General features: G+C 41.5%; 1 protein-coding gene across 1 annotated transcript; it reads left to right on the top strand.

The window, feature by feature from the left end:
• On the top strand, positions 1-27,881 carry LOC116981340 (tetraspanin-36-like). Its single transcript, XM_033034347.1, has 7 exons — positions 1-248; positions 14,078-14,269; positions 16,411-16,485; positions 18,259-18,354; positions 22,609-22,755; positions 26,173-26,256; positions 26,839-27,881. The coding sequence occupies exons 1-7, from the start codon at positions 189-191 to the stop codon at positions 26,923-26,925; spliced, it is 741 nt and encodes a 246-aa protein (XP_032890238.1). The 5' UTR covers positions 1-188; the 3' UTR covers positions 26,926-27,881.

Genomic DNA, 27,881 nt, shown 5'->3' with positions numbered 1-27,881 from the left:
ACACGGGATGGTCAGTCATGTGCCGTTTATGTCATCAGATGTGAATGCTGTCATCGGCGGCGAGCGAAGGGGGAAGTGGAATAAAAGGACGCACAGGCACAGCCTCAGTAGAAGTCAGGTCGGGTGTGGAGTGCGGTTGTGTTTCCGCGCTAGTTACTGGGTTTCCGTGAGTTTTGACTTCATCTAACATGGATTGCGGTGTGGTAACTTCCAAAACCCTTCTCCTTTTCATCAGCCTTGTTTTCTGGGTGAGTATTTGTAAGCGATAAATTGTTTGTGTGTGTTTCTGGTGACATCTGCGTGTGCCGCCGGCTTGTAAATGGACAAGGGCTCGGCTGCGTAAACTCCCCGGGACCCGATAGGTTTCGCCTCTCCGCATGCTGACTTTGGGGTGTGTTTCGTCCATTGACCCTACACGATCCGACATTGGAGACCGAGCCTGCTCTTGGTTCACGCCATCTGGTTCAACTACACTTGTATTTTTACACAAACTTGTAACAATACACCGCATGACCCTCCCCACCCAAAAACAAAAAACAAAAACATTTCTCTCTTGAGATGACTTTCCTCAGGGTCACCGGGAATCCCATTTTCAACAAGGACGGATCCTTCTCTCTGCGTCGAACAGTGGAATATATCCTTTCTCCAAGTAGAATAAACAATGTTCCATGTCTGTTTTGAAGGCAACTCAAACTTGGATCTGTATATATTCTGGAATTGTTTTTCTAGATTGGCTATTAGCAAATATGACAGCTGTTTGAGAAACGAGGGGAAATGGAGAGTAAAAATAGGTGCTGGAGGAACTGTGACCAGGCAGCAGTTTTGGAGAGATTGGATAAATGATGTTTTGGGTTGGGATCATTTTGACTAATTGGAGTAGAGAGTGAAAGCTTTGAAAAAAAGGGGTGGGGCTCTATTTCCTATTCTCTTCAGAGAGTTTGGTTTGGAGAAACAGCATGGAAACCTTTGCCCCACTGAGTCCATGTTGAACATTGATCTGTCCACACTGGTTCTGTTATCCCACTTGCTCATCCAATCGCTACAAGCTAGGGGCATGTTAGAGGCCAATTAACCTACAACCTTGCAATAAGGAAACCAGAGCATCTGGAGGAAATCCACGTGGTCACATGGAGACCGTGCAAACTCCACACAGACAGCACCCGAGACAGGATCGAACTCCACACAGACACACGCACACAGTCAGGATCGAACCTGGGCCGCTGGCACTATAAGGCAGCAGCTCCACTGTTGCGTCACTGTGCTGCCCCTGATCTGACTTGAAATATTAGTTTGTCCATTTCTTCCGCAGTTGCTGCCGACATGTATTCTCCAAGCGCTCTCGTTGTTCAAGATTCCAGCATCTGCAGTTTGTCTCCAGAGGAAATGTGGAATTGTTGCTGTAAACTCTGATATGTTAAAGGATGAGCAGAACTGTATTTATCAACCGAAGTTCCATTTAATTACTTTAGGGAATTAAATTGGGGAAGTGAGAAGATAAGTGATGTTCATATTCACTAGTAAATTGGGTGGCATTTTGACTACAGAGTGTGAAGTGGTTTAAAGATGAGCTGAATGTATTGAACCAATTAATATACTTTTTAAAAAGTTGTTCAGTTCTGTGTTACAGGAAAGTGACCTGCAACTGGTGCCACACATTCCCAGTAAAGGATTATCAGCTGAGTTTTCAGACTGTTTGAATCCTGTAATTCCTTATACAATATCATAGGTGTGCCTTCACTGAAGGACTTTAGCATTCAAGAAGGCTCACTGTCTTGGTAAACATGAGTAGGATGTGCTGGCCTTTCTAGTGCTTGTATAATGAAAAGTAAAGAAATTAAAAGGATGTACTGGGATGATCACTGGACTAGAAACTAAGACAGTCACATGCGCTCTAAGCAGATCATCTGCGTTGAATGACGTTGCCCGAAACCTTCCCACCCATTACAAATGCACCAAGAATGAATGCTCTTGCTTGGATTAGTACAACTCCAACAAGTACACTGGTTACAATTGCAAAATACACCGCAGTAATTTAGATTTGACACCAGCATCTCCAATTTTCACTTTATTAATTTAGGTAAATTCCATTACACTTACAAAAAAAGTTGCTTTGTCTTTTAAAGAATGTTGTGAAATTATCACAATATGAATTTGAACTAGTGACTACTTTTGCTCTTCTAAATTTGGTTTGCAGGTGGTGTTTAATGTGATGTCTCCAAACCAATTCAATTACACGAGTACAGTCTAAATTGCTAGGGGAAAATAGACAGTGTGATGGTTAGGCAGCATCCCTGGAGAATAGTATAGGTGACGTTTCAGGTTGGCACCCTTCTTCATACTGATCCACCCAGAGACATCCTTCTGAATTTTGTAGTCGGCAGGGCAGTACTCTGCATATCGTCAACTTGGACAATTTTACATTTTTATCAAGCCAATTAACCTACAAACCTGTACATCACTTGGCTGTGTTCTCCAGGGATGCTGAGTGGCCTCGAGTTACTGCAGTGCTTTGTCTTTTCTGTTAACCAGCATCTGCAATTCCTTGTCTCCAACTGGACTTTTGGGTAACACAATACAACTCTATTAAAATTTGGAGATGCAAGAAACTGCAGGTGCTGGTTTATCAAAGAAAAATACACAATACTGGAGTAACTTAGTGGGTCAGCCAGCATCACTGGAGAATGTGGATAAGTGTGGGTTGGGACCATTTATCACTCTGAAGAAAGGTCCTGACTTGAAATGTCACCTATCCATGTTCTCCACCGATGTTGCTCCACCAGAACTGTTTTCTATTCAAATTTGTCGGGTTAAAACTAGAAGGGACTAAAAAATGTTATTCAAATTATGGTGACACAGCTAGTAGAGCTGCTGCCTCTGGTTCGATACTGAACCAGAAGCAGTTGCCGAAGGGCCGGTTTTTCTGCTGCATCATTAGATCAAAGATCTCTACCTCCTAATGCATTAGAGTGTACAGCCAAGAATTGGGGCCCTTCAGTTTGCTTGTCAATGTCGGCCTTGCATGCCCATCTACACCAATCTCACTACTTCAGTCTCTCTCTATACTTTGCATATTTAATTGCCTATCTAAATGTCTCTTAAACAAGTATCTCTTTATGGCAGAAGGTTTCAGATAGCAATCGTACTTTAAAATCTTTCCTTTAAGATTCCCTCCAAACCCCATGCTTTCTTTTTTTTATATATACCCCTTCGGTGGAGGGGAGAGGATAGATTTAGACTCTATACCCTCTCTATGCCTCGTATGACTTTTCTATACACGTGTCACTACCTGATCTTTTACTCCAGGGAAACCAAAACTAGCTTATCCAATCCCTCCCCAACCAAAGACATCCAACCCAAGCAACATCCTGGTGAGTCTCCTCTTAGTTTGTTAGCACAACATACTTCCTATTACTTTGTGACTAGAACCGCATGTAATACTCCAAATATGGTATAATGAGTATTTTGTAAAGTTGCAACATCATGTCTTAACTTTAGTATTCTCTTATATGTGCCTTTGTCAGCCACCTTTACTGTACTTTTTGCCAGTGCTGCTGCTATTAGTAAAGTATGAACATGAACCCATGATCCCTCTGTTCATCAGCTTTTCTTTGACCTTGCCATTTACTGTACATGTCTGATCCACTAAACTGTACATTTCCAAAATGCATAACTTGTACGGTGGCGTCACGGGTGAGCTATTGCCTTATTGCTCCAGAGTCCCGGGTTCGATCCTGACTACAGGTGCTTGTCTGTACAGTTTGTACCTTTTCTCCATGATCTGCGTGGGTTTTCTCTGACATCTTTGGTCTCCTCCCACACTCCAAAAAACAACAGATTTGAAGGTTAATTGGCTTGGTGTATATGTAAAATTGTTCCTTGTGTGTGTGTGTAGGGTGATAATGTGCGAGGATGGTCAGTACAGACTCGGTGGGCCGAATGGCCTGTTTCCTCAGGTTATCACTAAACTATTTGACAGGATTAAATTACTTAAGCAATTCTCTACCCAATTTTCCATCTGATCTCACTATCCACAATGGCAATTTTAATTTGCCAAATTATTAATTGTATATCATGTATCCAAGTCATACATATGTATCGTAAATGGCGAAGATTGCAGTACCAATCACTTTGGTAAATGGGAAAAGGGGCTACCTCCTATCATCCACTCAATTTTGGATCTAGTGAGGTTGCCTTGGATCGGATCTGCCTTAAACCACCATGCTACACCTTGTCAAATGCCTTCAAGTCTCCATAGACAATGTCTATTGCCCTGTCAATCTTCTTGGTCATCTACTCAAAACTGAAACATAGAAACATAGAATATAGGTGCAGGAGTAGGCCATTCGGCCCTTCGAGCCTGCACCGCCATTCAATATGATCATGGCTGATCATCCAACTCAGTATCCTGTACCTGCCTTCTCTCCATACCCCCTGATCCCTTTAGCCACAAGGGCAACATCTAACTCCCTCTTAAATATAGCCAATGAACTGGCCTCAACTACCTTCTGGAGGAGAGAATTCCAGAGATTCACCACTCTCTGTGTGAAAAAAGTTTTCCTCATCTCGGTCCTAAAAGATTTCCCCCTTATCCTTAAACTGTGACCCCTTGTTCTGGACTTCCCCAACATCGGGAACAATCTTCCTGCATCTAGCCTGTCCAACCCCTTAAGAATTTTGTAAGTTTCTATAAGATCTCCCCTCAATTTTCTAAATTCTAGCGAGTACAAGCCGAGTCTATCCAGTCTTTCTTCATATGAAAGTCCTGACATCCCAGGAATCAGTCTGGTGAACCTTCTCTGTACTCCCTCTATGGCAAGAATGTCTTTCCTCAGATTAGGAGACCAAAACTGTATGCACAAAACTGTGGTCTCACCAAGACCCTGTACAACTGCAGTAGAACCTCCCTGCTCCTATACTCAAATCCTTTTGCTATGAAAGCTAACATACCATTCGCGTTCTTCACTGCCTGCTGCACCTACATGCCTACTTTCAATGACTGGTGTACCGTGACACCCAGGTCTCGTTGCATCTCCCCCTTTCCTAATCGGCCACCATTCAGATAATAGTCTACTTTCCTGTTTTTGCCACCAAAGTGGATAACCTCACATTTATCCACATTATACTGTATCTGCCATGCCTTTGCCCACTCACCCAGCCTATCCAAGTCACCTTGCAGCCTCCTAGCATCCTCCTCACAGCTAACACTGCCCCCCAGCTTCGTGTCATCCGCAAACTGGGAGATGTTGCATTCAATTCCCTCGTCCAAATAATTAATATATATTGTAAATAGCTGGGGTCCCTGCACTGAGCCTTGCGGTACCCCACTAGTCACTGCCTGCCATTGTGAAAAGGACCCGTTTACTCCTACTCTTTGCTTCCTGTCTGCCGGCCAGTTCTCTATCCACATCAATACTGAACCCCCAATAACGTGTGCTTTAAGTTTGTATACTATGAAGATGGGTCTTGACCCGAAACGTCACCCATTCGTTCTCTCCAGAGATGCTGCCTATCCTGCTGAGTTACTCCAGCTTTTTATGTCTCTCTACTCAAAACTCTGATCAGATTTCTCAGATCTTCCTGCACAAAGCCATGCTGACTATCCCTGATCATCTGACTATCCATAACCAGCTACCTTTCCAAGTGTACATGAATCCTGTCCCTTGGCATAGCTCCAATAATTTCCTTGCCACTGTGTAAATCTCACTGACCTGGCTTATCCCTGTTGCCCTTAAATAAAGGAATAACATTGACTATCCTCCATTCTTCTGGTACCTTGCCCGTGGCTCGCTAAGATGCAATAAAATGAGTTGGCTGATTATTTATTTTTTTTGTTTTTGTTTTTTTTGTTAAAAGCAGAAATATTCATGCGTCTTATTTACTTCATGTGCTGGAGTGAGACTTAAACAATCTAAATCCGTGTAATGGTTTTGATCTGCTGCCAACTTGTTGCCTGCTAATATGAACACGTCTTTCTCAAACAACAAAACCAATCACCTTGTGATGGTAACACCACGATGAAAGTTATTTAAATATTGGCCTCTATTCAACTATTTCTGTAACTGGCTACCGTAAAATGTTGTGTAGGCAGGAACTGCAGATGCTGGTTTATACTGAAGGTGGACACAAAATGCTGCAGTAACTCAGCGGGTCAGGCAGCTCTTCTGGAGAAAAAGGATGGGTGACATTTTGTGTCGGAACCCTTCTTCAGACTGAGGACATTCTTCGCTCCAGCACTTTGTGTCATCTGCCTTAAAACCTTCCTTGTATGTCTGGTGCAAGGAACGGTGTTTAAAGTTAAAACACAATTTGTTCAACTATGCAAAGACACTATGACGATCAGTTTCCATTCGAACAGGAAGTATGTTAATTTGGAAACTAGATAATAATAATAATATATCTTTTATTGTCATTGCACGTCAGTGCAACGAGATTTAGTGTGCAGCTCCACTGATGTCCAGGAAAGGTAAATAAATACAATACATAAATAAACAAGCTGAATTGATTGACGTGACCATCTGAGGGAGACTGTCCAAAGGGGGTGGGTGGGGGGGCACTCATTAGGGCCGGTTCAGAGCCGCTATAGCTCTTGGGATGAAACTGTTCCTGAGTCTGGAGGTTCGGGCGTAGAAGGCCTTGTAACGTCTGCCGGAGGGAAGTAGTTGAAACAGACTGTGGCAGGGGTGTGATGAGTCCTTATGGATGCTGAGGGCCTTCCTGAGGCACCGCGTGTGGTAGATGCCCTCCAAGGCTGGTAGCTCTGTTCCGATGATCCTCTGCGCTCTGTTGACGACGCGCTGAAGAGCTCTCCTCTCCGCCTCCGTGCAGCTGAGATACCACACAGAGATGCCATACGTTAGTATGCTCTCTGTGGTGCAGCGGTAGAACGTTGTCAGCAGCTGTTGGGGCAGACCAGTCTTTTTTAATGTCCTCAGGAAGAACAGTCGTTGCTGTGCCTTCTTGACCAGCGCGGCGGTGTTTGTGGACCATGTGAGGTCTTCTGAAATGTGAGTGCCCAGAAACTTGTCTGAAGAAGGGTTTCGGCCCGAAACGTTGCCTATTTCATAGAAACATAGAAAATAGGTGCAGGAGTAGGCCATTCGGCCCTTCGAGCCTGCACCGCCATTCAATATGATCATGGCTGATTATCCAACTCAGAATCCTGTACCTGCCTTCTCTCCATACCCCCTGATCCCTTTAGCCACAAGGGCCACATCTAACTCCCTCTTAAATATAGCCAATGAACTGGCCTCAACTACCTTCTGTGGCAGAGAATTCCAGAGATTCACCACTCTGTGTGAAAAATGTTTTTCTCATCTCGGTCCTAAAAGATTTCCCCCTTATCCTTCCATCAACCTTTGCTCCATAGATGCTGCTGCACCCGCTGAGTTTCTCCAGCATTTTTGTGTACCTCCGGCCATGACTCCACTCACTTAGCACCAGAAATAAATATGCAGCCTAGTAAATTTCTTATCTAACCATTGTTTTTTGGCAGTTTTTGAACTATCAAAAGGTGTTCAGTTTACTTTTCTTGGTAATGGAATCGGTTTTAGTGAGTGATGACATAATATGTTTTTTTCTTTCTCTCCAAGCCATAACAAAGATAAGTGCAAACACTGGTTAAAGAAACTCTAATCAGGCTGCACCTCTGTTGGGTTGAATGTTTCGGGTATAGAAAATTCAAAGCACTGACTGACCATTCCCCTCCATAGATGCTGCCTGACCAGAGTTCCTCCAGTAGGTTTAGCTAGAGATTCCCGCACCTCGTCTTGTCTCTAAAGAAATATCTACACACTCACAAGTGGCAGGACTAGTCGAGCACAAGCTTGTAGCACTTCAGTTTCTCCTCCGAGGAATGATAGGGGGGAACAGGCATGATGAATTTTTGGGAAATGTGATTCAATTTAGTAAATTACCGTCCTAAAATATTTCTTGCACAATCTCTCCGAACAAGGAAGTCAGTTAGCAGTCTAGATTTTGCTGAAGTGTTGGAATCAACAGTTGAAAATTCTAGCAGTGATGGTACAAGTTTGGGGAATAATGACCATTACCTACCTCATTTAAAAATTGCTGATCTTCAACACCATAAATCCCCCACAACAATACAGCATAGAAATGGGCCCTTTAGCCCACAAAATCCACACCAACCATCAATCACAATTTGCACTATTATCCCACGTTTGCATCCATTCCCTACACACTTGGGGCAATTTAGAGGCCAATTAACTGACAAAACCCTCACATCTTTGGGATGTGGGAGGAAACTGGAGCACCTGGGGGAAACTCAGCTGGTCACTGGGAGACCATGCGGACTCCACAGGCAGCGCTTGAGGTGAGGATTGAAACTGAGTCTCTGGCACTGAGACGGCAACTATGCCTCTTGTGAATTTCACAGTGAAATTTCTTGAAGGTCGGAACAGAGTTTGAAAGCATATATTTAGATTAGGCTTGCATCAACTGTTTCAGAATCAGCTTCCTTCCGCAAGTAGAGCCAACATTGTTCTTTCAGCCAAAAAACAACTTTGGTAAGAGTATGAAAGCTGAATGAGGTCTTCATTCTCTAGTCTTAAAAACAATAATTAGACAGGAATTAGTTGAAATATATGAAGCCTACGAAATCATTGCTCCTATTTGAAGGAGTGATGGAATATCACATTTTTTGCACTTTCAATATGGATTATTAGCGTGGCCTTCAATACTTCACTTGCCAAAGGAATTGTGATTATAGGGGGGTTGCAGGTAAGGTCACTGGGTCAAAGGGCTTGACGCATGGAGCCGCTCAATCCATCTGGAGGACATCCGTAACTTCCGGTATATGTTATTAATGCAAGAAACGCGTACTTTCCTACCTGTTTAAAAACTGCCAAAATGTTGAATTTCTGCGTTGTAAAAAATTGTGGAAGTCGGGGTAAGTGTGAGAGACATGTACCCAACTTCAGAATTCCAAACGTGAAGCGAAATGAAGGTAAAGAGAAGCGAGAGCTGAAGGGACAACAACAGCTAAAGTGCTTGGTAAACATTGGCTGTGCAGATATCGGAATTGAAAATATTGGGAATTATCGCGTTTGCTCACTGCATTTCATCAACAGCAAGGCATTAATTGTGGTTTTTCTTGATTCCTTTGGTATCTAAAAAGTCTCAGGTGATAAATGTGGCTGTAAATTTTGCTTCAGAGGCGTTTTCTTTTTTGTATGTAAAAACCCACTTGAGAATCATGGGCGATTTAAAAATTTTACAGCCAGATTTATCACTTCTGAAACTTTTTAGATGCCAAAGGAATCAAGAAAAAACACAAATAATGCCTTACTGTTGATGAAATGCAGTGAGCAAACGGCCAATGTTCGCCAAGCACTCTGGCTGTTGTCCCTTCAGCTCTCGTTTTTATCTACCGTCATTTCTCCTCACTTTTGGAATTCTGAAGTAGGCTAAATGTCTCACACACTTATCCTGATTTCCATAATTATTTACAACGCAAAAATTTTGGCGGGTTTTAACGGGCCTGCTACGCTGGAAATAATGGTCAGTGCTTACCTGCAGTTCATCGCGTGTACTCCATTTGGCGTAGCGTAGCAACAGTACGGGTCATGGGTCGTGACCGGACTGCCGTGAAACCTCCCTATACCAGAAACCAACCATATGCAATCATCTTCCAATTGGGTCACAGACAACAAAGCAAACTTGCATGTGCAACATGAATAATTTTGATTTTGTACTTTCGAGTACACCCCAGTTCTTGGCAATTATTGCAACAACCACATTGACTAGCGCAAAGCATGGAATAAACTAACAATGTACCTAATGGGACATAGACACAAAAAGCTGGAGTAACTCAGCGAGACAGGCAGTATCTCTGGAGAGATGGAATGGCTGATGTTTGGGGTCGAGACCCTTCAGACCTAATGGGATTGTGGATACTAGAATTGACTGTGGATGTTGGAAGAGGGGAGTGGTAGGAATGAACAAGGCAGCCAGGTCTTGACCCTGTTACAACTAAAGTGGCACTGACAATATAACTAAATGATGGGTTAAAGTTAACTGGAGGTCATAACCAGAACCAAGGAAGAATTGTAACTTTAAGGTGGCTGATTGGCATCTCAAAGCTAACATTGTCATAGTCGCATGATAGAAACCCTTTTACCTACCAACTTGAGCCGAGAGTCATCCTGTTATTCATCAGAAATTCTCTTCCTCGAAGTGGGATTTTTGCTTGAAGGAAATCTTGACCAGGCTGAAGTGTGTAATGGCTTTGCAAATTCATAAAAAGTAGAAATTGTGTTATCACAAATTTGTATATAAACAAGACTAGTCATTACTCTACAAATTCTATGATTACCTGTTGCCGAAACTTGAATTCCACTGATTGGTGCTGTAAACAAGCCTAAATTGTACCAAGGTCTATTAGACAATTGCATTCCAAGTTCGTAATGTGGTCTTGTTATTTTTTTTTATGGCCAAGGTTAAGGGTATGCAAAGAATTGGGTGACTGCTTTGCAGAATTACCTTATGTTCAAGTTACCTAGTGGATTATACGTCCTACTTTGGCCACTTAAAACGTGCCAAATTGAGATTTCAACAGCGGTTCATCTTCTAACTGTACCACGACCCCAGGGACTTTAAATTCAACTATTTCCAATAAAAGACTTTTTCAGTTTGAGAACCAACCAGTTTTGAGGAAAAGTCATTATTAACGTGATAACTACATTCTTTCTGCACCTGCTAGCAAATTTCCTGCAATTATGTGGATCTCTCTTTCTCCTTTATCTTTCTGTCTGCATCTCCAGACAAGTCAGCTGCAATTAGCAAACCACTTGTTACTTGGTTATCACTTGTTACAGATACTGCCTTTGCCCTCCACCACTCTCTCCTTCATGCAACTTGTTCAGTTTCACTTTTGCCTCTTTCTGAAGGAAGACGACCGTGTCGTTTTTCACCTTTGTGCTCCAACATTTTATTTGAAACCAACGTGACGTCTACAAGCTATCTTGTCATTGTCCAAATGCCCAGTGATAGTTAACGATCTGCATGGGATCCCCACACTGGTGCAGAAACTTTCCAGCATCTCGTTAACGATGATGGTGATATTTGTTGATGCCCCATTTACAACCAGTTTATTCATTCTTTCTCTCTAACTTTACCCATTTACCCCCCCCCCCCCAAATCAGGAGTGGGGCTATTTATTAAGTTTAAGCGAATGAAGTAGCTTCTAATTGCTCTTGTCATATTTGTGTTTCAATCACACCTTAACAATGTGACTGCAATCATGTTGTTGACGAGAAACTTCAAGAAAGGAAACCCACAATTGCAGGATGTAAAATCAACAATAATTCTTCAAGCTTACAATAACAATACCAGGGAACCTTCTGCATTCAAAATGATGCAGCCTTGGAGTATACAATTCCCATGGTTTAAATTATATATGAGTCTTAAAATGCATATGATCTCAAATGCATATCACAATTGGGTACTGATTGGGGATGATCAGCCATGATCACATTGAATGGCGGTGCTGGCTCGAAGGGCCGAATGGCCTACTCCTGCACCTATTGTCTATTGTACAGCTAATCTGATTACACAATCTAGTTTAGAATATTGGCAAAACCCTGCCACTTTCATAAATGAAATTAAAATGTTGGTCAATTTATGAAACTGAATCTGCTGTGGAACATTTAGTAGAACAGGAAGAATACAATATTGCACTAAAAAATAAACTTATGGTCATTGTAGAATATAAGACTTGGGAAAAGAGGATGTTCATGGCTTTGCTTATAAAAAGCGAAAATGGCGATTGTCAGCAATCTTGTGAAGTGGCCACAGGATGCCTAAAAATGCTACTTGCAAAAAGATGGTATTGTTGGAAATTTTGAAAAATTATAAGGAAGATGAGTAGATTATAATCTGTTTGACCCTAGAGCTCGCATACTGGGGAAGCATGATGGGGGGAAATGGGCAACATAGAATGTAAGGACAGTAATAAATGTGTCAATGTCTTTACTTCACAACATAGCTAGCCTAATTAAAGCGGATATTGAGGGTTATAAATAGCTAAAACTAATACAACCTGCTGAAAAGCAAGCTAAAACTAATACAACCTGTATCTGTTAAGAGAACAGGTGTTTGCAATTCTGTCTAGGTTCTTATCCGTTGGAGATTACAGCTGCTGTTTGTTACTGTTTTGTGGGCAAGTCTCCCAGAAGTTAACGAACAGCTTTTTTTTTTGCTTTTTTTTAATACACTGATCCCATCAAATCTCCGTACATTTACAAATCTCAACTCCATGTAGACGAACTCCAGACACGCTATGTGATCCAAAATCATCTTTAATCAGCACTTAAACTTTAACAGCATGAAGGATGGTTAGATGTCAGAACATGCCAACTGCTGCTCGAACTGAGTAGTGCCAGAAGCAAGTGCTAATATAAACGTTATAGTGGGGTGGGGTTAATGATGCTAACTATGTGTGATTGGTTAACATGCATAGTCAATCTACAGTATCCATTTGTTAAATGTATGGCAGAGTTTTCAAAGTTACAGGAAACGTATGGTTAAAGATAATTCTGGGAAAAGACAAAGATGAAAGATTATAGAGACATTGATCATTATGATTTATTTCAAATCCATGTAATCATTGTAGAAACATTATATTTAAAAAAAAATAGGTGCAGGAGTAGGCCATTTGGCCCTTCGAGCCAGCACCACCATTCAATATGATCGTGGCTGATCATCGAAAATCAGTACCCCAATCCTGCTTTTCCCCCATATCCCTTGATTCCTTTAGCCCTAAGAGCCAAATCTAACTCTTGAAAATATCCAGTGAATTGGCTCCACTGCCTTCTGTGGCAGAGAATTCCACAGATTCGCAACTCTCTGGGTAAAAAGGTTTTTCCTGTCCTAAATATCCTCCCCTTATTCTTAAACTGTGACCCCTAATTCTGGACTCTCCCAACATCAGGAACATTTTTGCTGCATCTAGCCTGTCTAACCCTTTAAAAATTTTATACGTTTCCATACGATCCCCTCTCATACTTCTAAATTCCAGTGAATACAAGCCCAGTCGATCCATTCTATCATCATTGTGTTATGAAAATATAAAATTTTGAAAGTACTGTGAATCTTTGGAACACTTGGGTACTCTCTGTGTTTTCCCAATATGCACAGTTGCTGCTTTCAATAAATCAACTTGCTCGATAGACTCGCTACTGACTTACGAGCTGTTTTATTTTGTGTCTGTGCCTATCTGAGTAAAAGTCAGATACAGGGTCCGGGTATAGCACAAAATGCTCTCCGGCAGATAGTTGTTGATTTACGGTGAATAATTGAATCAAACTACCTTGTAATATAATTCCTGTCCACCATCCTCATTTTGCAAAATTTCAATTCTGTCAGACACCCTAAACTAGATCTTGAGACAACAGTATAATAATGCTGCTTGTGTGCATTAAACCAGACAATTGTACACTAATTATCATGAAGGTGGGATTCCTTAAGGTTTAATATTGAGTGGGATCACGAGCTAATTCACAAGCCTGTTTGTATGTTCACTAGTAACTTTTTCAGGCAACTGGAGTAATCTGGAGCAAATCTCCATCAGCATGCTTAACATTAACACTATCTGGATTCTGTAATACCACAAATTTAAAATCTCATTCAGTTGAGCTTCTATTAATTCAATCTGTTGCTTCACTTCCATTCACATCTCATAATTGTGCCCAGTGATGTTAGAGTCACTTGGGCACATGATTGTGCATGAAATGGAGGGAATGTGATCATCATCAGATGGATGAGGTCACCTTGATTTGGTATTATGATCAGTGCAGGGATCGTTGGGCTGAATGCCCTGTTCATGTGCTGTATTCCAGTTATGTATGCAATGACTTTCATGGTAACATGCATCTTAGTACGCTTGTGTGTTTAATGTTTAGCCACATCACCTGAACAATTAAACCAAATTAGTGTTTCTTCTGTGCAATAAGGAACTGCAGATGCTGTTTAGCAAGAGAGGGTATTGCAGAACTCTCATCGGACTTGTCTAGTGTCTATCACTAATGACTTTGAATTAATTGCCGATATTCTTGTTTTGCAGGCTGCAGGAGCTGTTCTCACTTATGTGGGAGCCACCTTGTTATCAACCATGAAAAACTACAGTCACTTTTTTCAAGACAAGTACACTGTGCTCCCAGCTATGATTATCATTGGCGTAGCACTTGTGATGTTTTTGATTGGAATCATTGGATGTTGTGCCACTCTGACAGATTCTCGCTGTGGGTTGGGATTGGTGAGTTGATCTTTGCTTCCCAAATTTATTTATTTTTTTCTTTAGCAAAAATCCATGCTTGGGGGGGGGGGAAACTGTCGGGCAGATACTGGAATCAAGTGGGGTGAGGAGGCGAGGGGGAATATTTGGCTGGTGGTGGGATTTTGCTGGAAGTGGCAAAGGATGATGTCCTCTATGTTGAAACTGAGATGGAAGGTGAGGGTGTGGGGAGGATGGGTAACGTAGGTGCGTACATGTGGGGAAACAAAAAAATGCAAGAGAGGGCATCCTTCCCTACAGCATAGAAGCCATGTTTCCTGAAGGAGGACACTTCAACTCCTGGAATGGGAAGCCTATTCTTGAGCAGATGCACTAAAGAAATTGGGGATTTTCAATTTTGTTCTGGGAGTTTGTGTCCCTCAACCTAAAGTTGAAACAGTCATTGAATCTGAATAGGAAGTGGTTTGAATTGCTTAAATGGCATACTGAAAAATGAAGAAACCATCTTGTTCATTAAAACTGATCAGTCCATTTCCTTTCTGATAAATTTATCATTGAGGTGAAGGAAATGTTGTTTAGTAACTTGGAGAGCGAAGAAGACTGATGAACTTGAGTACTAAATGCAGATGAGTGATTTAAGTACAAGTCAACAAAACACGAGTGTAGTCTAGACGTGAATGCTAATAGGGGGGTTGCATGTAAGGTCACTGGGTCATAGGGCTTGAGGCACGGAGCCGCTCAATCCATCTAGAGGACATCCGTAACTTTCGGTATATTTATTAATGCAAGAAACGTGTACTTTCCTACCTGTTAAAAAATGCCAAAATGTTGAATTTTTGCGCTGTAAAAAATTGTGGAAGACGGGGTAAGTGTGAGAGACATGTACCAAACTTTAGAATTACAAAAGTGAAGTGAAATGAAGGTAAAGAGAAGCGAGAGCTGAAGGGACAACAACAGCCAGAGTGCTTGGCGAACATTGGCCGTTTGCTCACTGCATTTCATCAACCAAGGCATTTTTTGTGTTTTTTCTTGATTCCTTTCGCATCTAACAAGTTTCAGAAGTGATAAATCTGTCTGTAAAATTTAAAAATCGCCCATGGTTCTCAAGTGGGGTTTTACATACAAAAATGTCTCTCACGCTTATCCCGATTTCCATAATTATTTACAGCACAAAATTAACAATTTCGGCGGGTTTTAACGGGCCCGCTACGCTGGAAACAATGCTAAGTGCCTACCTGCAGTTCATCGCGTGTACTCCACTTGGCGTAGTGTAGCAACGGTACGGGTCATGGGTCGTGACCCTACTGCCGTGAAACCTCCCTATACAAATTAAATATTAGGTTGACAAGATGACTTGCCCCTCACTGGCTTTTCTCTCTTTTAATTTTTATCTCTGCCAACAGTCTGTCTGTCCTTTCTTCTGTTTAGTTATTTTAAGTACATGTTAACTTTTATTTTATGTGGCGGTGTCATTTAGTATGGCTGAATGGTAACTCAGATTTCACTTGTACCTTAATTGGTACATGTGACAATAAACTGACATTGACGGTGAAACCATGGTGGGTTCCCCCTCTTCCAATTACATCCAACTATGCAAATAGCAGGGATTTATTTCATGGCTGAGGCTTGGACAAGATTTGCAGATCAATTAAGCTGTCAATTCTTGCCATCTGACTTCAATGCTAATGTAAGCTATACTGGCCATCTAATTCTAGTACGGTAGAAAATATCACTTGGTCCAATAAATTTAGTTCCCACGTACTGATTATTAAGGCCACAAAACTAGTAGGGTGGCGTTGGGACCTCTCTTGCTATTGCCTGCACAACCAAGCCTTGATCTGATTTGTAGTGGTAAAATATAGTTTATTTACCAGTGGCTTCAGCCCAAATTTGGTGCTGGTTTGTTGTCACATTTATTAGGATACATGGGAAAAAAGTTCAAAGGCCACTCACCATGTTGGTGCGTTATGCTGCTCTGCGTAAGAAAACTTGGAGGTAGCTGAGTGAAAAGTAGGATTTGTACAGGGAATGGATAAACTTGTCAAATGGCAAATTCGGTGAGGTGCCTTTGCTTCTATCCCAGGCATGGAATTTGTTTGATGTAAATACTCGACAAGAGCTGTAAGGAATGTTGCTAATACTGGTTGTGTTTTTATTTTTAGTTTCTGTTCATCCTCCTCGTCATTTCTGCTGCAGAGGTATCTGCCTTTGTTCTGGGATTCATCTACAGAAGACAGGTACTTAAAAGATGAATATAACAGCATTTTTCTGACTGCTGTTACTCCTTTAATTCTCCTTTAATAACATTTCTCCTTTAATAAAATTTGGCTGCAAAATGCATGAAATCTTGATGATTGCGAAATACAGCAGGGACCCGCTTATTTGGGTTTGTTGCAAAGCAGCTATTTGTGACCTTCAAGATATTTGTCTGGTCCAACTAGTTATTCAAACGTGCTAATGTAAAAACAGGAGGTGGTAAAAGGGTGGATGTATTTATTCTCAGTGGATGAGGAAAGAACAGGTATGAGGGAAGGTGTTGGGAGGAATGAAAAGGTCGTCTATTGGGCACAACAATGGAGGACCCGGCATGGGGGAACTGCCGTGAGGGTGTGGTGGGGGGGGGGGGGGGGGAGGGAAGGGGAGAAGAATAAAGGAGTACCTGCCGCAGGATACTTTAACTTTGAAATTCTTTGCTTGCATACATAAGGGTGCTGATAAAGTATTCAATTCAAAACAGAAATGAAACTTGGTGAGATGCATGAAAAGTTCTTGTTTGCGACTCAAAAGTTGACATGAAGCCTCAAGGCCATTATATGTTGGCCTTGAGAGAAATCATTACGATTACAATTGTATAGGGCCTTGGTGACTCTGCAACTGGATTATGTACACAGTCTTAATATTATACAAGAGATAGTATTTGCCTTAGACAAAGGGCATTGAAGAGTTCTGCATTTAGTTGCGCAGAGTAGACCTGTATTTTCTCCAAGTTTGGGAGAATGAGAGATCGTAAACTCTTGCAGGACAACAGGTGAATTTATTTTAGAAACATAGAAAATATGGGCAGGCGTAGGCTATTTGGCCCTTCGAGCCAGCACCGCCATTCAATATGATCATGGTTGATCATTCAAAATCAGTACCCTGTTCCTATTTTCTCCCATATTCCGTTGGCCCTAAGAGCTTTATCTAACACTCTCTTGAAAACATCCAGTGAATTGGCCTCCACTGCTTGCTGTGGCAGAGAATTCTCAATAGCTGAGGAGTTTGAAAACCATGGTCATGTCTGGGAATAAGAAGCCAAGGCATTTAGGCCTTAGGTGAGAAACCTCCTTGCACTTGGGATGGGGAATGTTTATTCTGCTCAGAATTTAATCTGCTTAGAATAGAGCCCTCTATTTTGGAGGCTGTGCAGCTTCAGGGAGTTTATTCAAAACTGGATGATTCCAGGATATTGCGAATTGGAGATAATGCTGATTTAAAAATAAATCAATAAAAAGTGAGACAACCTTGAGTGCCAGATGGTAATCTGCTTTTGTTTAACAACTAACAAAGGTTTAAAATAGTAATCAAGGATTTTTGTATAATTAGTCATGGGCATAGTGGAAAATTAAACAAACAAAACCATTTACACAAAAAACACAAACAAATGTATTCCACCATACAATATAGCACAGGAACTGATCCTTTGGCCCACAATGTCTGTGCTTAACAAGACCAATTCTTATTTACCTGCACATAATCCATTTCCTGCATTTCTATGTGCCTACAGTATCTAAAAGGCACATGGAAACTAAACTAAAAGTCTCTTAAATGCACTATCGTATCTGCTCAGAGGATCTAAAATGTACTATGCCCTACCTTGAATCTATTTTAATTTCCCAATTAGCAAGAAGGTCAACATGGAACAATACCAGAGTAAGATTTCTGTGCTTCCAATTATTGGAAATAAATGATTTCTTCAATGTGCACATATTTTGTTAGAAATTAGATTAATTGACTGTTTATTCCCACAGGTCCATGAAGGTTTGGATAAGTCCATGGTGGCTGTCTTTGATAAATATAATGGGGAAAATGCAGAAAGCAGAGCTGTGGACTACTTGCAGACACAGGTAATATGGAGTTAATAACAGCCAATGTAACTCCACTTTTTAATAAAGGAGGGAGAGAGAAAGGGAATTATCGACCAGTTAGCCTTACATTGGTAGTGCGGAAGATGCTTGAGTCGATTATGAAAGATGTAATAGCAGCCATTTGGAAAGCAGTGACATAATCAGTCCAAGTCGGCATGGATTTATGAAGGGGAAACCATGCTTGACTAATCTGGAATTTTTTGAGGATGTAACAAGTAGAATGGATAAGGGAGAGCCAGTGGATGTGTATCTGGACTTTCAAAAAGCCTTTGACAAGGTCCCACACAAGAGATTGATGTGCAATAGACAACAGGTGCAGGAGTAGGACATTCGGCCCTTCGAGCCAGCACCGCCATTCACTGTGATCATGGCTGATCATCCACAATCAGTACCCTGTTCCTGGTTCCTGCTTTCTCCCCATATCCCCTAACACTATCTTTAAGAGCTCTATCTAACTCTCTCTTGAAAGCATCCAGATAATCGCTGTGGACTCGTTGGCCAAAGGTCCTGTTTCCGCACTGTGTCCCGTCTAAAGTCATAGATGGCTTTGCATTACAAATCATGATATGGACTATTTTTAGGACTCAACCCACCCATACTCCTTGAAACATGAGGGTTGCCTATATTGTTGAAAAGTTATCATTTGCCACAAATGAATTACTAAATTAAAGGTTACAATTGAGCTGCTATCCAGCATTAAGTCTTGCTGAAGCTAAGTCAATGTTAGGAATGGGATAAGGGGAGGGGAGAGAAAATTCTTTATTTTTATGTAGGTAACATCATGTGACCCTGATGCCAAAGATGAAGGTATCGGACAACTGTACAACCAAACAATCTTGTCCTACCGTAATGGTGATGTGGGGGAAGCCACTTCTCAAGCCCCAGTGTTGTTCAGTCACCTTTGCCTTCAAGCATGTCACTGATGTCATTTCAACATGGCACTTTTTCTTTCAACCAGAATAACTAGAAATGATCACTCTTTGAAATATAGACTATACGGGGTTTTCTGAATTCTTGATAAATTTAACAGTAGCTCTTAGCAAGCAGATGTAGGCAAGTGCATCTAACGCTTAATCCTGGATTTCTCCTGAGCCTTGACCAGGAGTAAACATAATTGAGAGTTGCAGAAATTATAAATCTGATTGGCATCGTAAAACACACTAATAACATACTTTGACACTGCAACCGAGATATCTAGAAGGTTGGATCATATAAAATCCAAGGTGAGATGGCCAATTGAATTCCTTTGGAGGAAGGAGTCAAAGGTTAGCTGTGAAGTTATTTTTAATGACTTGGAGGCATGTCAATGGTGTGCCACAGGGTTGGTGCAGAATAGAAACATAGAAAATAGGTGCAGGAGTAGGCTATTCGGCCCTTCAATATGATCACGGCTGATCATCCAACTCGGTATCCTGTACCTGCCTTCTCTCCATACCCCCTTTAGCCACAAGGGCCACATCTAACTCCCTCTTAAATATAGCCAATGAACTGGCCTCAACTACCTTCTGTGGCAGAGAATTCCAGAGATTCACCACTCTCTGTGTGAAAATTCCACTGTTTGTCATCCAGGTGTAGATAATAACGTAGTTTACATTATTCGTAAATTGTCAAATGACCGGTTTGAGTATAAAACATGACTTGGATAGAAAGGTTCCCAACCAAAGCTGTCATACATCATGACATAATGCCATGGGACATTTCAATATGCAGGTCGATTGGGAAAATCAGGTTGGTACTGGATCCCAAGAGAAAGAATTTGTAGAGTGCCTATGAGATGGCTGTTTGGAGTAGCTTGTGGTCAAGCCTACTAGGAAGGCAATTCTGACTGTGGAATGAACTGGGTTTCCTTATGGAGCTGAAGGTAAAGGAACCCCTAGGAGTAGTGACCATAATATGAAAAAATGCAACCTGCAGTTTGAGACGGAGAAGATGAAATCAGATGTGTCAGAATTACTAAGTCAAGGTGGCTATAGAGGCATTTGGAATGAGCTGGCTCAAGTTGATTGATGAGATTTCCGAGTACTTAGAAGCACATGATAACATAGCCCGAAGTCAGCATGATTTTGTGAAGGGGAATCTTGCCTGGCGAATTTGATGGAATTCTTTGAGGAAGTAAATAGCTGGATAGACAAAGGGGAGTCGGTGGATGTTATTCACCTGAATTTTCAGAAGGCCTTCAACGTGCTGCATGTGATGCTGCTGAAGACGATGAGAACCCATGGTATCAGAGGGAAGATATTAGCATGCATAGAAGGTTGGCTGGATGGCAGAAGGCAAAGAGTGAGATTAAAGAGAGCTTTTTCTGGTTGTCTGCCGGTGACTATAAGTTCTTCAGGGATCTGTGCTGGGGCTGCTACTCTTCACATTGTTTATCAATCGTTTAGATGAGGGAATTGAATGCTTTGTGGCTAGGTTTGCAGATGATATGAAGATGGGCGGACGGACAAGTAGTGTAGAGAAGGAAGAAGTCTGCGGAAGGACGGACAGGTTGGGAGAATGGGCAAAAAAAGTGGCAGATGGAAGACAGGTTAGGAAAGTGTGTAATCGTGCATACTGGTAGTAGGAATAAAGGTGTAGACTATTTTCTAAATGGGGAAAGAATTCAAAAATCTGAGGCGCAAAGGGACTTGGAAGTGCTGGTGCTGAATTCCCAAAAAGTTAATTTGCAAATTGAATCAGTAGTAAGGGATGCAAATGCAGTAAGGGAGGCTAGCATTTATTTCAAATGGACTAGAATGTAAAAATAAAGATGTAATGCTGTGGCTTTATAAGGCACTGGTCAGACTGCATTTGGAGTATTGGGTTTTGGGCCCCATTTCTGAGGAAGGATGTGCTGGCTTTGGAGAAGGTCCAGAGTAAGTTTTTGAGAATGATAACAGGGAGGATTGGGTTAAAGTATGATGAGCATTTGATGGCACTGGGCCTGTACTCGCTGGAGTTTCATAGGATGAGGGAGGAACCTCATTGAAAATTACCGAATAGTGAAAGGCATGAATAAAGTGGATGTTTCCACTAGTGGGCGAGTCTAGAATCAGAGGGCACAGCCTCAGAATAAAAGGACGCACCTTTAGAATGGAGATTTGGGGGAGTTTCTTTAGCCAGATGGTGGTGAATCTGTGGAATTCATTGCCACAGATGGCTGTGGAGGTCAAGTCATTGAGTATTTTTAAAGCGGAGATTGACAATCTTCATTAGTAAAGATGTCAATCTCCATTTTGGGGAGAAGGCAGGAGAATGGGGTTGAGAGGGAATTATAGCTCTGCCATGAATGAATGGCAGCATAGACTTGATGGGGCGAATGGCCTACTTCTGCTCCTGTGATTTATTAACATGATGCATCTGTAAACGTTTCCAAGAGCCACTGGAGACGTACTAAATTTCCTCAGGTAGTAGAGGTGATGTCTGATAAATATTGACGAGGATGTAATCTGATGCCTCTACCATAACTTGGTAAAATAACCAGTGGAAGTAAATTAGCTAAATTCTCCCTCTTGCCCAGGCAATAAGATGTTCCAACTGCCCGCATTGGTCATGTACCCAGTGCTTTGTATAAATGTTGTAGAGGGAAGTTCTATTCATTCATTGCATCTCATTTGGGGATTATACATCAAGGCCAAAACGGTATGCGGGTCACACTTGCCATGAGATGGAAACCAAGGTCTTGCCTGTTGACGACTGCCCTGCTGGCCTTCTTACAGTTTCACGTCTTTCCACTGTTTCTAAATGCCTGATCATCTTTAACTAAACCAACTCTAAATTCCATTTAATAAAAAAACAAACCCAATTTGATTCGTGCAAATTTAAGACATTCTTGCTAGTACCCTGTATTTCAATTCGGATGGGTGACTATTATGCAATGTATCTATGCCCTCAACTGCATGTTGAAGAACACAAGAACCTGCTTCTCGTAGAGAGACAGAAGGTCAGAAGCATCTCCATGTAATCAGCAGGCCATCTCCATGCCTACAACACCAAAAATGTGAATAAATGCACCACAACATGCTGGTACTTTAGACATCTGGCCAACTTGGTGTGATCAGGCCATTCATTTGGCTGGACAAAAATATTGGCATTCAGTAGTAAATCAAGGTAAGATGGATCAGCCATGGTTGAAAGGGCCGAATGGCCTATTTCTGCTCCTAGAACCTGTGAAGTATAATTGTGAACACCTGCACTCTGGCTCTGAATGCACGAAGAATAAAGTAGTCCTAATGTTTCCATCTTTTCCTGCAGATGACATGCTGTGGAATTCTGAACTTCACCTACTGGGAAAAAACTGAGTGGTTCAAAGCAAACAAGACTCTACCCATCAGCTGCTGTAAGGTTGAATTTACCAACTGCACGGGCAATGCAAGTCAACCCGAGCTGCTCAACACTGGAGTAGGTGTCAAATTTGCAGGCTCTTTACCTTTCAGAATTTGCAGCAGTGCTTCTAATACTGTTAATGTGGTTAATGCTCTGCTTTTCTATGTACGTTGCAAAATATACTTGGCTAACAAATTAATTACGATTACAAAATGGTTTGGGTGGGGAACAGTTTATTTTAAAGTTTGAGTTCAATCAAAGTGAAGTTTAGATCTGTATCTTGTCGCTAGTCCCAGAGTCTTCCTGTGACGGTACAAGAGGTGCTAAACTTGGCAGGAATCTATTTGAATCGGCCCAATTTACAATTTGAAAAAACATGATTGTATGAAAATGCTGGTTTTCTCTTGCTGTCTATCATACGTAATTTACTCTCACCATAATTTTGCAATCTATGACGTCCAAATCGAGTATTTTCTGGTTTCAAATTAACACTTCCTGTTGGTATTTTCTCAGTTATTTTTGCCACACTTATTGCCAGGTAGATATAAGATTGGAGTAAAGGGATTGTATTTAGAATACCATCTTAATTATGCATATTTTGGACGAAGAGTTTCCTTGCAGCATGGGCTATCTTTGTCTTTTACTATGGGTAGGAAGGTTTAATACTCCTATACCTCATGACGTGGCATATATACTCAGAATATTGATCTGTGAAATAGTCAGTAAACCATACCTGTATGTCCTTGTGGCTGCTGCAGTATTTGATAAGATTGCAGCTAATCTTTTATTTCAATAATATTTTCCTGCACTTGCATCATTGCCTTGGTGTATGTTTGAATGGTGTCAGATTAGGAAAAGGGAGGGTGCAATGAGACCTGGGTGTGCTTGTACATTAGTCACTGAAATTAAGCATGTAGGCACAGCAGGCGGTGAAGACAGCTAATGGCATGTTGGCCTTCATTGCGAGAGAATTTGAGATTAGGAGGTCCTACTGCAGTTGTACAGGGCCCTGGTGAGAATGCACCTGGAGTATTGTGTGCAACTTTGGTCTCCTAATTTGAGGAGGGACATTATTGCTTTGAGGGTGTGCAGCGTAGGTTCATTAGGTTAATTCCCAGGATGGTGCAACTGACAAATGATGACATGGCGAAAGAGTGGGTCGACTTAGCGTGCATTTACTGGAACTCAGAAAGAGTGTGAGGGGATCTTGTAGAAACATATAAAATTCTTACAGGATTGGACCAGGCTAGATGCAGAAAATATGTTGCAGATGTTGGAGTCCAGAACCAGGGGTCACAGTTCAAGTATAAGGGCTAGGCCATTTACGGCTGAGATGAGGAAAACTTCTTCACCCAGAGAGTTATGAATCTGTGGATTTCTCTGCCACAGAAGGCAGTGGAGTCCAATGCACTGGATGTTTTCAAGAGGGAGTTAGATTTAGCTCTTATTAGGGCTACAGGAATCAAGGGATATGGGGGGAAAAAGCAGGAACGGGGTACTGATTTTAGCGGATCAGCCATGATCATATTGAATGGCCTACTCTGGCACCTATTTTTCTATGTTTCTGTGCCTTGATTTCCCACCATCTAAAAATTATAACAGTCCTAAATGACTGGTTTCAGTCAACCCAATGAGGAAACTGCACTCCCTTATCTGTCCATCTCTGTTCAATGAGGTTTGCTTTATTCTCAAACGAAGGCCCAGTGTTGCCTTAAGCACTGCTGCAGCCCCTCTACACCAGAATGATTTGCTTGCAGTAGGGATATCAGACCTGTGCACAATATTCCAGATGGGTCCCTAAACCTGAGCAAGTTGTCTTTTATTCAAATCAACATTCCAGTTGCTTATTGTACTTGAGTGTTTAATCTTTCATTTTCCCCATCAAGTGATCCATGTCCGTGTGCATTCATCTGTCCCTTTGGTCGATCTCCTCGCCACCATTACATGCTAATCCTAGCTGTGAACAGCTAGTCCCCAGAACAATCTGTTACTTGAGCTATCTGAAAATTAAAATGCAGATGCTTGTACATCTACATTGAGAACTGAACTCTGTTCTCGGGGGGACTTTGGGGGAAATGAGTTTGCGTATCTATAAATAGACACGTTCTGAGATGCTCTTTGCCCACTGGATAGTCCCATTTGACAGAAGTGCATGTATTCATAAGTGATGGGAGTGGAATTAGGCCATTTAGCCTATCAAGTCTACTCCACCATTCAATCATGGCTTATCTATCTTTCCCTCTTAACCCCCATTCTCCTGTCTTCTCCCCATAACCCCATGCTAATCAAGAATCTATCTATTTCTGCCTTAAAAATGCCCATTGATTTGGCTTACACAGCCTTCTGTGGCAATTAATTCCACAGATTCACCACCCACCTGGAATTCTCTGCCTCGGAGGGCAGTGGAGGCCGATTCTCTGGATATTATCAAGAATGAGCTTGATAGGGCTCTTAAAAATAGTGGAGTCAGGGGATATGGGGAGAAGGCAGGAACGGGGTACTGATTGGCGATGATCGGCCATGATCACATTGAATGGCGGTGCTGGCTCGAAGGGCCGAATGGCCTACTCCTGCACCTATTGTCTATTGTCACCACATCTCCTTTCTAAAGGAACGTCCTTTAATTCTGACAGCTGTTGGTCACTATTTTTAAAGTGTTCAAAAGTATTTTTGTTAACAAAAACTAACTAAACCTTCAAGAATACTAAGGCAGGGAGGTGAACTGTGCAACTTGAAGCAAGTTTTTATTGGATGGACTGACGGGTAGTTGTTCATATTGTGTCAATGCAAGCGGTTCATCCTCCAGATACTGATGGCAAGCCGGTGATGAATGGGTAGTGAACATCATAAAATGGAGAACCTAACAACTGCAGCTGATGGTTTACAAGAAAAGACAGCGCTGGAGTAACTTGGTGGGCCAAGCAGCATCTCTGGAGAACATGGCTAGGCAACATTTCGGACCGAGACCGAAACGTCACCTATCTGTATTCTGAGATGCTGCCTTATCCACTCTATTCCAATTTTAAAAAAAATTTTTTAAAGGTAGTAGGCTACCCAGGACTAGAAGAACCCTTCTGAACTGGAGGTAATTGGGCAAGAGTAAAGCATTACATTTTTGTAGAAACCAGGAACTACAGATGATAGCATACAAAAACACAGTGCTGTAATAACTCAGCAAGTCAGGCAGCATCTAGGAGAACATGGATAGATCATAAGATCAGCATAAGTGATAGGAGCAGAATAAGTCCATTCAATCATGGCTGATCTATCTCTCCCTCCTAACCCCATTCTCCTGCTTTCTCTCCATAACCTCTGACACCCAGGTCAGGATGTCAACATCACCTGTCCATGTTCTCCAGCGATGCTGCCTGACTTGCTGAGTTCCAGGCCTTTGTCTCTTTTAGCATTAAATTTATGTTGGATAAAACTCTTTAGAAACAACACTACCTTTCTTTAGCTTGATTGATTGATTTTAAATGTTTTCTGTCCTAGGGCTGCGAGTCCAAATTGGAGAAAAACTTGGAATCTATTCTGAGCTACGTTATGCTGACCACCCTGGGATTTCTCATCATTCAGGTGACTTGTTAGCACTGACCTACATTGATGCTCTGAGGGAAATCCAGAAGTGGTAGGCTGGCTGTTGTGCACAAATGGGTAATGCCTGAAAACCCTGTATTGGTGAAGTTAGGATATTGCTATTTCCCAAAGACTCGTGTGGTAGGTTGTTTTGTTTTTGCAATGCAGGCCACTATCCTCATTGAGTTTAAGAACAAAACAGTTCCCACTTCACCTGCATCTCTCTAACTTTCACGCTCTGCATTCCTGAATTCTACCACATAATTACCACAATATGAGCAATTAGTGACCAAGTGCCCTACCAAGTCGTACATGTTAGTAACAGGAGAAAATGGAGCAGCAAGCAGGGGTATTCCATGTGGTCACTGGGAGAGGATATAAACGCTACATAAAATTCCTAGATTCACTTGAGCAATGGGAAAGCAGCTCCTTTGGTTGCACCACCTGCAACTTGCTATTTACAACTGTTAAATACTGATGGTAGTTAATTTGTTTTAGTCTTGGCCCATGCATACTGCTAAACAAGATTTGGCTTGTACAGGCAAAAGTATGTCAATTCATTTAACTTGTTTCCTCTTTCAGCTCTTTGGCATGATCAGCATCTGTGTGCTCGCCTGCAGACGACAGGAGAATGGCTACCTCCCTATCCTACCAGGAACATACGCATGAAGGAAACCCAAGCCCTGAAGACTTGAGCTTGCCTTTAAGAACCATTGCACTATTAACAAGTGGAAGAATGTTTAGACCCACCAATTTATTTCCAACTATTTGTAAAATGGGAACCACCACAAAGCATTTTTACTTTTGAAGCTATCGGTTGTTAACTTGGACCACTGGACTAAATTGTGCTGATCATAATCTATGCAACACTTCACCCCTTTGTGGCTCTTCACTTGAGCGGTAGTATTGTGACCAAAGTGGAATAAATGGTCGGGGGTTGCATTTGAAAGGAGCTGCCCACTTGGTTCTGGGGAAGAAGGATCCACAATATTTAATAACTTGTAGTCAGATGACCACGTTTCATTTTGCATTCAGTTGATGGGGTGTAGTTTGGTTCACCAGGGGACCATAATCCAAGGATACAATTTGCCTTTGTTCAATTTACTTTTAACAGGCTGCTGTAACCACCATTGCACTTATTTGCCTTAAACTAGTTTGGAATTTTGTCATTGGTGTTCAATAGCAAGAACCCACTTTTGCTGTGATTTAAAAAAGAACTGTGCACAAATCACTAATTCTTTCCTTGGCTGTGAATACAATTAACTAGAGGATAAATTGTTGCATGTTTACTTGATGATTAAAAATAAATTGATTCCATAATTATAGCTAAGTTGTTCTATCTGACCTGTGTTGCCTATAAGTACATTCAAGTTTGAAAATTTAAAGTGCTTGTATTTTTTTCTAATCTTCAAATATGGCAGTTAATGATTTTTCACTCCTTGATCATAGTTACTGAGACCATTTTTCCAGTCTCATTTTTAATAGTATTGTCTTGAATTGGTGTTTTGTAATAGTTCAATTCTCAGTCTTTCCTATAAATGTAATCCATACCTGGCTTGGAGACAGCTTTTAATGCTCACATGAATGTGTATAATGTTAATAAAAATTAAAGAAACACATCTTTG

Source organism: Amblyraja radiata, chromosome 1 (genome assembly GCF_010909765.2).
Source record: "Amblyraja radiata isolate CabotCenter1 chromosome 1, sAmbRad1.1.pri, whole genome shotgun sequence".
Classification (NCBI taxonomy): domain Eukaryota; kingdom Metazoa; phylum Chordata; class Chondrichthyes; order Rajiformes; family Rajidae; genus Amblyraja; species Amblyraja radiata.
This window is presented reverse-complemented; position numbering and strand designations above follow the sequence as displayed.

Excerpts from the sequence above, each read along its gene's own strand:
- LOC116981340 (XM_033034347.1), top strand. The coding sequence starts at position 189 with ATGGATTGCGGTGTGGTAACTTCCAAAACCCTTCTCCTTTTCATCAGC. Across the intron at positions 18,355-22,608 it reads TGGACTACTTGCAGACACAG|ATGACATGCTGTGGAATTCT; the intron begins GTAATATGGAGT and ends CTTTTCCTGCAG. Across the intron at positions 26,257-26,838 it reads TGGGATTTCTCATCATTCAG|CTCTTTGGCATGATCAGCAT; the intron begins GTGACTTGTTAG and ends TTCCTCTTTCAG.